Source organism: Vicia villosa, linkage group LG6, assembly GCF_029867415.1.
Source record: "Vicia villosa cultivar HV-30 ecotype Madison, WI linkage group LG6, Vvil1.0, whole genome shotgun sequence".
Lineage (NCBI taxonomy): Eukaryota > Viridiplantae > Streptophyta > Magnoliopsida > Fabales > Fabaceae > Vicia > Vicia villosa.
In genome coordinates, this window is record NC_081185.1 from 33807541 (window position 1) to 33821265 (window position 13725).

At 35.0% G+C, this 13725-nt stretch overlaps 2 protein-coding genes across 2 annotated transcripts; one reads left to right on the top strand and one right to left on the bottom strand.

Moving 5' to 3' along the window:
- Positions 1 to 267: 267 nt before the first annotated feature.
- On the top strand, positions 268 to 5772 carry LOC131609092 (uncharacterized membrane protein At3g27390-like). Its single transcript, XM_058880737.1, has 10 exons — positions 268 to 766; positions 2038 to 2146; positions 2240 to 2435; positions 2525 to 2661; positions 2924 to 3212; positions 4169 to 4275; positions 4360 to 4498; positions 4595 to 4790; positions 4918 to 5158; positions 5274 to 5772. Exons 1-10 carry the CDS (start codon positions 673 to 675, stop codon positions 5512 to 5514), a joined length of 1749 nt encoding a protein of 582 aa, XP_058736720.1. The 5' UTR covers positions 268 to 672; the 3' UTR covers positions 5515 to 5772.
- Positions 5773 to 8303: 2531 nt separating this feature from the next.
- On the bottom strand, positions 8304 to 11061 carry LOC131609093 (protein LOW PHOTOSYNTHETIC EFFICIENCY 1, chloroplastic-like). Its single transcript, XM_058880738.1, has one exon. The coding sequence runs from the start codon at positions 10872 to 10874 to the stop codon at positions 8826 to 8828; it is 2049 nt and encodes a 682-aa protein (XP_058736721.1). The 5' UTR covers positions 10875 to 11061; the 3' UTR covers positions 8304 to 8825.
- Positions 11062 to 13725: the final 2664 nt, after the last annotated feature.

The following is a 13725-nucleotide window of genomic DNA, read 5'->3' on the forward strand; positions in this document are numbered from 1 at the left end:
CTCTAAATATCATTTTTCCAAAAAATATTAGAAATCATAGTATCGCACTAGGACCAATTCACAAGTCACCTGTCACATGAAGAACCCTTATACTCTTCAACTTGCTTTAGTTTTCAGTATAAGCATAAAAGAATAGTATTTTATTTATTTTTAAATAAATAAACAAAAGAAATATGAATTCGAATTACGAGGCTTTGGCAATGAATTATTTTGATTCTTTTTCTGTGATATAGAGGAGTAAATCAAAATAAACCGCTCATTCTTCTTTTTTTTTTTCAGCCCCAATAATTGTTTCTACAGTTCCAGAAAAATACAACACAACCCCTTTATGCCATTTTCATAAAAATTCAATTTTTAATACTATTAAGTTGCTGAAACAAAAAAAAGTTAACATTTTTGGTGACCCATTTATTGTTTTTTTATGTTGTTGGCCATTAGGAACAGATTGAATTTCACTGAAGAGAAAGTTTGATTTTTTTTTGTTTAATGTAATTTAATCTTAAAGTGGTTGGAAGACACTGTTTTTCAGTTTCTCGGTATTTGGTTTCCAATGTTTTTGTTGAATGATAAAGCGGTTGAAGTTTGGTTCTTGTGAAGTTTAGGGTAGTGATTTTGAGGAGTGAGAGCGTGGTGGTGAATTTGTAGTTTTTTATTTTGCATAGATCTGAGTGAATGGAACCCCCTTCTGGATTTTATGCTTCATTGTGGAGTTTCATCCGCTTTCTTCCTTTCTTCATTGGTCTTCTGGTTCTGGGAAGCATCAAAGGTTAGTGATAATTGATTTGTTGTGTATGTTCATTTGGATTTTCTTTGTATGGTTTACATTGGAACATACACGTTTAACTTTTTGCAATACTAATGGATGTTCTTGGCAATTTGTTTTTAATAAATAAATTATCGGTTTGAAAACACTACTGGTTTTGCTTTGAATTTTGTTTGACTTGCTTGCATGTGTTTCTTTTTTACAGATTTTTCTTAAGAATTATTCATTTTTTCCCACATTATAGTATTTTCAATCGATATTGATTCTCATGTTCTGCTTCTCATTAGTCTTAGAGATTTGTTGTTGATGCAATATTATATAGACAGGATTTTGAAACTGCTAAGAAATTGGAATCTATTTGAATTTAATACAGTTTGTATGCTTGTTTCATTTTCCACTTCAGAATATGTAATATATATAACTTCTCATTTGTTATGCTTACAATACCTGAAGATTATTAAGTGTTGGGTTAAGTGGTGGCAAGATGGATCGGGTCTGCCCGATTAACCCATCATTTTTAGCGGGCCAAACCAAGGTTTTCTGCCTGACCCTCTATTTTGCCCACCCCACCCCAATTTGGCAGGTGGTCCTAAACTGGGGGCAGCATGGCTTATTGCCATTTTTAGGCTTTAGGAGTGACAGGGCCCGCTCCACCTGCCCCATTTTTTGGCAGGCCAAGCCAAGGTTTTCGGCTCGACTATCTACTTTGTCCACCCTGCCCCAATTTGGCGGGCGGACCTAAACGGGGGAGAGTGACAGGGCCCGTGCCGCCCGCCCCATTTTTGGCAGGCTGAGTCAAGGTTTTTGGCCCGCCCCCTCTACTTTGCCTGCCCCTCCCCGTTTTTTGCTTTCTTTGGAGTGGTGGGCCTAAACGGGACTGACATGCCCGTTTTCCACCCCTATGAGATAGTGATATACCGACACAGAAAGATTTGAGATAATGAATTGAATGTAATCACATGAGTTGAGTATTAGACACTAGACATGCGTGTTTAATCTGAAGTCTCAGCAGTGTTATCAAATTGCAGTGCCATGGCCGCTATGGCGGATTTACTTTGCGTTTTTTGGGTTCACCGCAATGGTAAATATCGGCCGCTATTGCGGGTTTTTCCGCCATAATCCGCAATAACGGCGCCGCAAAGTGGCCAGTATGGCGGGATTTTGGCTCTCCACCATGGACCGCCATCTGCCATCAACAACCCTGAGTCTCAGTGCTACATATATTATGTTCCTTTCTTAGTACTTACTATTGTTCAAACTGCAAATCACTTCAGGTGTCATTCTCTTCCCATTGACATGCATAATAATGACAATTGGGAACTCTGCTATCATACTTGGACTTTGGCCAGCACATGTCATTTGGAGTTATTACTGTGTTCTGAGGTGCTTTTCTTGACTAAAATCTTTCAAACTATTTTGTTGATCTATACGTTTATCAAACTTGTAATTACTTATAGTGATTCCCCTAACTCACAGAGCTAGACAATTAGGACCTCTTCTGAAGCTTGTTATCTGCATATGTGTACTACCAGTGCTGTTGATTTCATGGCCAGTGCTTGGTATTATTGGAAGTATTATAGGTGGAGCAGCCTATGGATTTCTTCAACCAATATTTGCTACTATTCAAGCTGTCGAGGAGGGAAAAGATGACAAACTTCTACACTGTTTTATTGTATGTTTTTGTTTCTATGTTGTTTAAATGCTCGTTATTTCTGTTTATCTTGTCTGTATTTGTTACAGAAATTTCCTACTACTTCCCAGGATGGTACTTTGAGTACTATAGAAAGGAGCTGCATGGTTGTTCGGGACTTAAGAGATGTTTGCTTCCTTTCTTACTTCTCGGTTATGGATGACCTGCGACAAAACGGACCTCCTAATAGTAAATATTATGAAATCAGGTGCTGTCATAGGAAGCCTCTCTGTTTATGTTACCATGTTTCTAAAACATTCCTTGTTATTTCTTATATTTGTGCTTTTCCAAAATATTATTCTACATAATCAATTTGCTAGTAGTATTTTGCTAATGCTTTGGCCCGTGTGATGAATATGGACGCTTAACCTAAGTGTGTCTCATACTACACTAAATATGATGTTGTCTAAGCTTAGATGATTTATACTGCATGATCTATTTTGTAAGTTTAATGATTTTTCGTTATGCAGGCTGCTGTATCTTCCTGGTGCTTTTCTAGCTGCGGTTATTGGATTATTAATTGATGTGCCAGTTATATCATTTGTTGCCATATGCAAAGGCCCGTACATGCTTTTCAAAGGGTGGCACCGATTGTTTCATGACCTTATTGGGCGTGAAGGTCCTTTCTTGGAGACAATATGTGTTCCTTTTGCAGGTCTTGCTATCCTTCTGTGGCCATTGGCTGTTGCTGGGGCAGTTTTGGCATCAATTTTAGCAAGTTATTTTCTTGGTGCGTATGCCGGGGTTGTTACTTATCAGGTAAATTCTCACACCTTTCCACCTCTACTTGTATTATTATATCCAGTTATGATACACTCATAGATTGATTCAGAGTATAGGACGAACAAAAGAGAAAAAATTATAGACGATAATAGCGGTCGTAGAGGCCCCCCTAGGGGACATGCAAAACCTTATTGGATTGCAGTTTTGTGCAGTAGTTATAACTTATAACGTCGTCAATAGTGGCCAAATAGCAGCTATAGCGGCCGCTACAGTCTTGGTTGTCATTATCAATTGTTCAAAAGATTATGGTGCGTTCTTAGAGGAGGGCTGCGGAGCGGCAACCGGTTGCCGCTGCAGCGGTCACCGATGTGTCGCTTATCAAAGGTGCGGTCGAAATATAGGGGTCATGGCTCAATTTCAAGGCACGGTTTGCATATGGAACAATGCACCATACTGCTGTCAAATATCGGCCAAAATGATGCCATGGAGGATTGTGGTGGCAGATTTTTTGACAACCGCCGTGGCAATTTTGTGAATACGCAGTGCCATGTTGTTTTACGGTGGATAGGGCCGCTTAAAATGGTGGATTTTTGGCTTTCTGCCATCTGCTGTCAACAACACTGGTGCACCATGACGATGTGGGCTCAGTAGTGAGTGTTACAACAATGAGCTAATGTTGTGCAATATGAAGCCATTGAACCTGGAACTGATCAAGTGGGCTATTATCATTTAGTGGATCAACTGTGATGTTAATGTTTTATTCCTAGAATTTTGTGATATTAAATTTAGTTATTGAATTTTGGGTTTGGGTTTCTTAAAGAGCACGGCACCATTTTCATTTTAGGCATGTATGGTGGAAATAACTGATGTTGTAAACTTCTTCAATTATTGTCTCAGACATTTAGTGTACTAGTATATTGATAGCACTGTCATATCTGCTTTGTAAGATTGAGTTCTCTACGACATTCTGTGTTTATTTCTTTGAAATGCAGGAATCTTCTTTCAGGTTTGGCCTTCGGTATGTTATTGCAGCTTTGTCCCTTTATGATGAATACAGCAATGATATTCTTGACATGCCAGAAAGAACCTGGTTCCCTAGGTTTGATTCAGCTTCCCTGTATTTATCACTAAGACTTGCAGTGATGCTTTTGTTTAATTGTTTTACGCATTTGGCATTTGATAGACCTCAGTACCGGAAAAATGATGATTCGTCTCTAAGAACTAACGGCTCAGTTTCCGTTTCAAGACCTAACTCCTTTAAAAAGGCTCCCTCTCGCTCATCTTCAATAAAAAATAATATTGCCGAGTTGAAATCACTTGAGGTATTCGCGCAGGACTCAGCTACCACCTCTGTTGGAAATTTATTTTTTGCGGACTGAGGATCTGTACTAATCGAATATTGTCCATGATATGTGTAGTTGTTGGATGGATTATTCAAGGAATGTTGCATTGTAGGAGAAAAACTGATTTCTGAAGGTCTAATTACAAGAAAAGACATAGAAGAAGCAAAATCTGGTAAAGGGAGTAATGTTATTACAATTGGGTTGCCTGCATATTGTTTACTCCAGGGGCTTTTACGCTCCGCAAAAGTCAATTCCATGGGTATATTGATTAGTAAGTCGAACCATTTTTCTCATTTTCCGATTATTTTCTTTTAACCAGTTTGAACCATTTTTCTTCACTTTTTCCGATTATTTTATTTTAACCTCCTTGAACCATTTTTGTTACTTGCTCAATGTAGATGATGATACTGAACTAACTCTGACAAACAGACCAAGGGAGAAGTTTTTTGAATGGTTCCTCAATCCCCTTTTGATCATTAAAGAACAAATTAAAGCTGACAATTTATCTGTCTCTGAAGAGGACTACCTCTGCAAATTAGTTCTCTTGAATGATGATGCGGAGAGATTAAAAAATTCAGGTATTGGCCCAGCTCCAGAATCAGAGGTCAAGCGCGCTGAACTTCATGCTTTTGCCAGAAGGTACTTTTAAACCAAATGCTAGTTAATTATTTTTAAAGGTTCTTTTGTAAGTTTTTGTACTGGTAACTCATTTGAAGGTTTTCTGTCCAATTTGGATTTCATTTCTATTATGTAGGCTGCAAGGAATCACCAAATCCATGTCACGGTTCCCAACCTTCAAGCGTCGTTTTGATGATCTTGTAAAGACATTATCGGATGATCATGCTCAGAAGCACGGACCTCCATCAACACCAACAATGAATAGATCAAAGAGCGCCTTTGGCCGGTTGATTAGTTTCAAATCCGTCAGGGGGGCAAGAACTTATGGATCTGGTCAAGGGTCAGAACATATTGTACGTGACGAAGAAAATTCTTGATATGAATGAATTCCTTGTATATTTTTAACCCAGAGATACATAATTTCTCAAAACATCATTGCCAGTTTTCTCGGCCCAACAACCAAAATCGGAACTTTGTCTTCCTACCTAATGGAATAAGACTTGAGACTTGATTACTGTTTGCTGTATATTTTGCTGTATAGTACAAAATATCATGTCATAGGTGATTTGTTCATCCTCTTTTGATCAGTGTAATTGATGATAACTCTAATATATGACCATGTTTTTTTCTTTCTACTTGTATATTTATTAATGAATGATACTGAAAAATGAAGTGAGATGTATAAACATTTGAGCAAAATGCAGTGTAACATTCTCATCATGTTTAGGTCTTCCTATTCGATTTTGCACCCTAAACTTCATTCTCAATCAACTGTGGCATCAGAGAACACATGCATCCAATTGTTATTAGGGGTGGAAATAGGTTAGGTTAGGCTTTAGAAGGTCTGAGTCTGACCTACGATAAACTTAAAAGGCTTAAGTCGGACCTATGGTCTATCATAGGCTTAGTTTTTGGGTCTGGCCTGACCTTTTTAAAAGTTTGACCTAACCTAAAATTTATTTAAAAGTATGTATCGCATTAAAGTTTTTAATTAATTCATATTACTTAAGAAGCCTTATAGGTTGACTTTTATATATATATGGAGCATATCCGGTGAGAACTAATATCTTTTATGAGAAACGAGAACTATAAATAATAATCGTTAGATTTAACTAACGATCCAGATTTTAAAATTTTAATTAAAGAGCACGTTAACATTTGCCTACCGGAACATTTTTTTATTTGCTATATACAAATTGATTACACCTACCTCTACTTGTCATCCATCGTCTTCAAAACACGTTAAGCCATCAATTATAAGCAACTGTTTGTTCTTCATATCTTCAATTACATCATGATAGCTATACGGCAAATAAAATCTACTACTATCGAAATCCCTATTCTCCATTAATTCAACTCTGATTTTCAATGGTTCATCGATTTTTGATGGTAACTTCTAGAAGAAATCACAATATATGGATAAATTCATTGCAAAAGTTGATTATTCACTCCAAGTGTTTGATCAAATGTCTAAGTGTTTGGTTCGTCGAAGTCGACATCACTATGGGGTGCAAGAGGTCTGAAAGGTGTTTCTTACTTTCTTATAACTTTTGAATTCCTAATGCTAACGTTTTGAATTACTGATTTATAGTCATTTACCTTTCAAAGTTCTGTTCATAGTGGTATTCAACGGTGATGCAAAAAACTGCAGAAAACAAGCTGAATGAGTTAAACAAGCTCCTTGACAAGTTAATTTTTTTCTATTGTTTACAGTTAATTTTGTAGCTCCTTGACACGTTAAACAAGCTGCAAAAAATGGATTTTGTGACAATACTTTGGAGCCTATGAAATAGAAGGAATGAAAGGGTATGTGAAAGTTCAACGTCGATGCATCGGTGTTTGAAGAACACGGTTTTGGAGCAAGTATGCGGTATTTATTAAAGAAATATGCCTTCTACTTGCCATTCTAGACAACTCAAATTACCACAAGCATTGAAATTCTATACTAATCACTAAGCTATTGATTCCATTGTCTTGTATTGAAACCATTGTTTTTAACGAAATGACTAATTCTGTTTTAGGGACTAGTTCAAATATTCTTTGCTGCAACATAAAACTATATGCTATGATTGCTTTTTGACTAGTCTAAATTTTCTTAACTACAACATGAAACCCATATGGTATGATTGCTTTAGGAACTTGTTCAATTTTTTTTACTGCAACATAAAGCAAATAAAGAAAAATTTCTAAACAAATCAAACAAAATATTCAAATTGTCTTTACTGCAACATTGAACAAATATTTCCAAACTAGAATTCAAACAAAACAACAAATTTAAACTTAAATAAAACTAATATATGTTCTAAATTGGACAATCTATCAAACAAACTAAAATAAACACTTATAAATAAATATTTCTTGTGGATAGCAACAAAACAAAACAAAACAATCCTTCCAAACCCAAAAACAGATTTGCAATCTCAGCTTTTCATTAACCAAGTTTATCTTTGAATCCCGGCTTCATAGGTTTTTATATATATATAAGCCGCAATCCCTACAAGGCTTCATAGGGTTTTATATATATATATATATATATATATATATATATATATATATATATATATATATATATAAGCCGCAATCCCTACAAGGCTTCATAGGATTTTATATATATATATATATATATATAAGCCGCAATCCCTACAAGGCTTCATAGGTTTATATATATATATATATATATATATATATATATATATATATATATATATATATATATATATATATATATATATATATATATATAAAATAAGCCGGTCTATTTAGACTTTGTTCTAATATATATGCATACATATGTTAGTCTATTTAGCTTTTTTTTTAATATATATGCATAGATGGGTCAACTTATTTAACATATCTCTAATATATATGAAAATATAGGTCGGCCTATAAGGCTTCATAGGTTTTTTTAATAGCTTAAATCTGGCCTATTTAATAAAATAGACTTTTAAAAAAGCCTAAGCATGACCTCTTTATTAAATAAGTTTGGTCTGACCTGGTCTTAAGTAGGCTAGACTACAGGTCCATGTAGGCCGGTCTGGTGTATTCCCACCCTTAACTTCTATAAATTCGGCTATGGATACGTGCTTTTTATTCAGAGAATCCTTCACACACTAGTATTTGTCCACTAATTGTGTTTTGATTAAGAGAATCAAAAACAAAACAAAAAAATCTTAAAAGGAACAGCTTTGACATTTTTCAAGCATGTGAGTCAAAATTTCAATAATAACTTCACAACAAGGGTTACATCTCTATTTTTCATATGAAAATGTAAGTAAACATGAGTGTGATTCTTTTACCTTCTTAGCTAATGATACAGAAAAAAAAAGCTCAAGCCGCAACAGATAAGAATGTACAAAGGTTACAAAAGATTTGACTATGCTAATTTCCATGTACTAAAGAACTTCTGAACATTTTCATGTCGGTGCGATAAAGTTTGGATCCAGATTCCCTGTTGTAAAGGAAGCAGACGTGTTTACACACAAAACCAATCTCGCCGATAAGTTGGAACCGGACGGTCCAGATTACACAATAAAATCAGTTTTGAACATTCTCTGCCATCGACTAAAATCAGACAGTCGAGATTACAATCTGTACGACGTAGTAACTGCAGCAAATCCATTTCAGATAAAATCCTCTTCTGTCAAATGGTTTATTTCTCATGGGAACATGAGACAGACTGTATGTTTTTTCAAACTTTCACTCTATTCTTTTTATCTGCAGGTCGAGGTCCTAAAAAACCTACATCAATGGTGGCACCATGAGCTTTAGCGGATTGCAACACAGCATCATAAGCTTTTAAAGATAGACCGAGACCTTCATTCTGAGCTCTCAAATATAACTCATATGCAAGCCTTGGCTTTCCATCGTTTGCAAGGGCTTCAATCAGCATTTCATAAGTTACCTCATCGGGAGTGATATTCTGAACTTTCATTCGATGAAACCATTCATAAGCTGCACTACTCATACCATTCCGCGCAGAACTGCTGATTATAGCATTGTATGTCACTACCGTTACTTCGATTCCTAACGTTGCCATCTCCTGAATTATGGCGTCAACTCTACTAAAATTTCCTTGTGCGGTGTAAATTGAAGCCATGATTGTGTAGACATACACATTTGGTTCGATACCAACCTTGAGCATATGGTCCCACACGCGGAAGGCTTCGTCGTATAGTTTTCCCTTTTCAAGTGCACTCAATAAAGCCCCGTATGAAATTTTAGTTGGTTTTTGGCCATTTTCCACCATTCTTTTAAATATTTGCACAGCTGCTGACGTTTCTGAAGCCTTCGAACAGGCGATAAGAACTGCATTCCATTCATTACTTCCAGGTTTTAAGCCTTTTTCTTCCATCTTGTTTAACAACTTGACACCCCATTTCCAAAAACCCCTTCTCCGGGCTGCACTAAGAAGAACTCTGAAATGAGACATTATGAGTTCATATGACAAGTTATTCGGCTTTGGCCCTTTGTCCAATAAATCTTCATAAACCTCCAAAGCCGCCCACCATTTCTTGGTTTTCCCCATCAACCAAATTGTATGGTTGCAGACCGACAAACTGATCTTATCATACCGTTCTCTTATCCGAATGTACAGCTCTTTCACAACAATACAGTGATCTTCGCGCGTACAAGCCCACACGAGTCGCTCAAGTTCCGCACGCGTCAGTGAAATCCCAGCATTATCCATACTAACAAGAAACCTTAACACACAACTGCTCTTATTCTCAGAACTAACAAGCCAACATCGCATTATCTGATAGCAAGCGCGTACCGTAAACCTCTCAAGCTTTTTGAATTCTTTCTCCCAATCTTCGCCATCGCCGTCTCTTCCTATTTCACCTAGTCGATATTTTTCTCTAAACTCAACAAAGAAACTCAGAGCTCCATTACCATCTTCCATTTTCCGATACGCCTGCACAGCCTGAGAATACGACGCCGGAGACGGGGTAAGCCCATTTCTTCGAATTTCCTCAAGCATATCAAGAGCTTTTTCACCTTCTCCTTTCTCAATATAAATTGCCATCAAAACATTATATGTCACAACATCATATCCAACACCATCTCGAGCCATTTCATTCAAGATACCTTCCGTTTCTGCGAATTTCTCACACTGCTTAACTACACCTAATAGAGAATTATAAATAAAAAGGTTAGGGGAAAAAGAGCCATTAGTCTCTATCTTCCTTTTCTTCATCCAATCGAAAAGAACCATCGCGGATTTCGCTCTCTTTTCTTTACCAAACCATCGAATCACTGTCGAATACACCTGAAGAGGCAAATCACCCTTGTCCTTAAGAACCTCCTCAACATCCTCCACAGTCTTAGCACTCTGCAAACTAATAGTAAGTTCTCTAACATCAATCTTACCATCATACTCTTCTTTTTCACCTTCCTCAACATCATCATCACCATTCGATTTTAGCTCATCATAACTCTCCGAATTCGAAGAATTCTTCGAATTCTCCGAATTCAAAGTGTTTATGCCATCAATAGAATCATTCTTCTCCTCATCCAGTTCAGTTTCAATATTCACTTCATTCATTCTCCATCCTAAAAGTGGAGCCAAATCTCTAATATGACTCTTGTGAGGTTTAAAAAATGCATCATATTTAAAATCAGGAAAACCTAATTGAAAAAGAAAACCTAGATTCAGTTTCCTTCTCCTATTGAAATTGAAGTCAGGGACAGTAGAAGAAGTCAAAGGAAGAGAAGATTTAAGGGATAAGGTGTGAATCATTATGAGAAATTCAGAAGCAAAGAGGTGAAGTCATTGAGGAAGTAGCATAAATGGGTTTACCTTTCTATAACTGAGGCTCGTCAAAATCAATGGAAGAATGGGGAGTAGCAGGGAAAGTGTTTCTTCACAGCCATTCGTTTCAAGTTAACTAAAAGGATAAATCAAACTGTACGCATAACACTCGCCTTTCACATGTTTTTTTTTTTATAATTATTTTTAGAGCGAAAACAGTCTCTCATAAATATTACACTCATAAATATTACACAATTCAATTTCTATAGTTAATAAAGTGATTATCATTTACAACAAGACAAATTAATTTTTATTGTTTGTAAAATGACTATCTTTTACGACTATACAATTTAATTTTTATTGTTAGTAAAGTTACTATCATTTATAATTAGACAAATTTATTTCTATTGTTAATAAAGTTATTATCATTTACAACTAGACAAATCAATTTCTACGGTAAAGTGACTATCAATAACAACTAGGCAAATCAATTTCGATTGTTAGTAAAGTGACTATCATTTGCAAATAGACAAATCAATTTCTATTGTAGTAAATTGAATGTCATTTAATCTGAAGGGATTTGGGTTTAAGACCTTATTGATACAAGTTTTGTATTATTTTGTTTTAAATTCAGAATTGTATAAAATTACTAAAAATCATGGGAATTACTTATCATGAATGTACATTAGTCTAGTGGTAAAGACGTAAGATGTTGTAGTATTAAAAAGTTGACCATCAATTATCAATTCATTATAATTAGATTGATGCACTCTCTCGAGTTTCAATAATGTCCTTTGTGTTTCAGAAATCATCAATTATCAACTATTTACAATTAGATTGATGCATTCTTCCAATAATGCCCTTTGTGTTTCAATAATTTAAACTATTAAAAGGACACTAAAGTAATTCATAATGATAATTTTTAATCAACCCCACACATAACTTGTGACTGCCACGTAGCAAACTTTTGAATTTCAAACTCCATCGTATTGACTCATGTCAATTTAAATTTCAAATTCAAGTCAATCCCCCTATTTACCGACTCACTTTTGCATTACAGGTTTCCACACTTCTCTCGTCTCTCTCTTTTTCTGTTGACAACAACCTTTCTCTTCTCTTTCTCTTCCATCTTCTCTCTTTTTCTCTCTCTTTGGTCTTCAAAGCCTAGCGGGACCGAAACTCATCGTGAAATGAAAGACGAAGCGAAAATCCTTCTCATCTTTCATATAAAGTCATCTTTCCTTTCAATCTATCTTTCACTCCCTCTCATTTTATTCATAGTTGGTTAAATCTTCATAAAACCCTTCTTCTCCCGCTCATCCTCTTAGTCTCCCATTAACAGAGGGTTCAATATTCCTCATTCTAAAAACACATGAAAAAAGATGAAGAGGGTTTTAGAAACCCCTCTCTTTCTCCATTAACATGAAATCAGATTATGTTTTTCTTTTTATTTATGATTTAAGGGTTTATTTTTTTGCTTATTCTAATTTTGGGAAGCAAGAAGTAGAACAATTGTTGGAATATAGAGAAAAGTTCTTACAAAAATTAGATCTAAAAATTTCTCGGTCTTCCTTACAGTGTTAAAAAAAGATGACAACTTCAATCTCATAGATTTGAAACGTCTTCAAATGTTTATGGGAGAGAAGTTAAGGTAATATTTCTCTTGTTAGATCTTATGCTTTGTTTTTTTTTTGTGTTATTTTTGTTAGTTAAAGATTCTATTCAATATTTTTTTCCCTTTTCACTTTAATGTGTTATTTTTCATTATGATTAGGTTATTTTCTATGGTTTGTGAGTCTTATTTGACTAGATTTATTAAAGAAGTAGAATACCAAATGTTTATTGTAGAATGGTTTTGTCAATGTGTTAACAATTGAGAATTGTATGAAAGATCTAAGTAGTCAAGTGCACTTTGTGCAGGAAAACTGGATAGTTGAGTACACTAGACTAAAGGCAATGATTGATCTTCTGCAAAGAAACCACATGTATATGCTTTATAATGACTCTCATCGCTAGATATTTCAGAAAAATCTTATTTCTTAGTAGTGTAACTTAGCATGTATATTGATTTGAAAATAATATTATTTGTTGTTCAGATATTTCATGGGATAAGATTTAGCTATAATGATTCTGAAATAGCTTCAATGTGTGAATATCAGTTACATATTGGTCTCAAGAACATTTGTACCCGCATAGTGCATATATATACTTACATTCCTTTCAATTTTATGTGTTTGTTTATAAAGCATCTTTGTTATGATGCTTTTTTATGATGTCAATGATTTTTAAAATAGTTGTCGTAGGATTTCTACATTTATCCCATTTCCTTTGGTTACATGTGCCAGGGGGTTGAAATGAATTTTTTTCACTTTTTCTTAGTTGAAACTAATGAGTTTAAGAAGATATTTTTTAAAATCCCTTTAATTTAAACAATATAAGTGATATAAAGAATCTGCTTACATGTATACTTTGTTAACTAATGCATCCAAATGCATTAATACTATTCTTATAAGTCACATGTATGTACGAAATACTATAACAAGATCCAACAATATTGAAATTCATCACATGGCTTTAACTACTTTGTTGACATGATTGGTGGTTCTGGTTTGGACTTGAGGAGCAAAGCAAGGGTAATTTAATTCTACCACAACTAATTGGCTTTCCTTAGTGTTTTCTTAGTGTTTAGACTTATGAGAAATATGATAAGGTATTCTTTGATACTCATATGTTTACTCGAGTTATAATGATACTGTTTTCTAACACCTAAAGAGTCGACAACTAAACTCAAACACATCAAATGGGTAACTAAAACGAGTAACATGTGATCCTGAAAGTC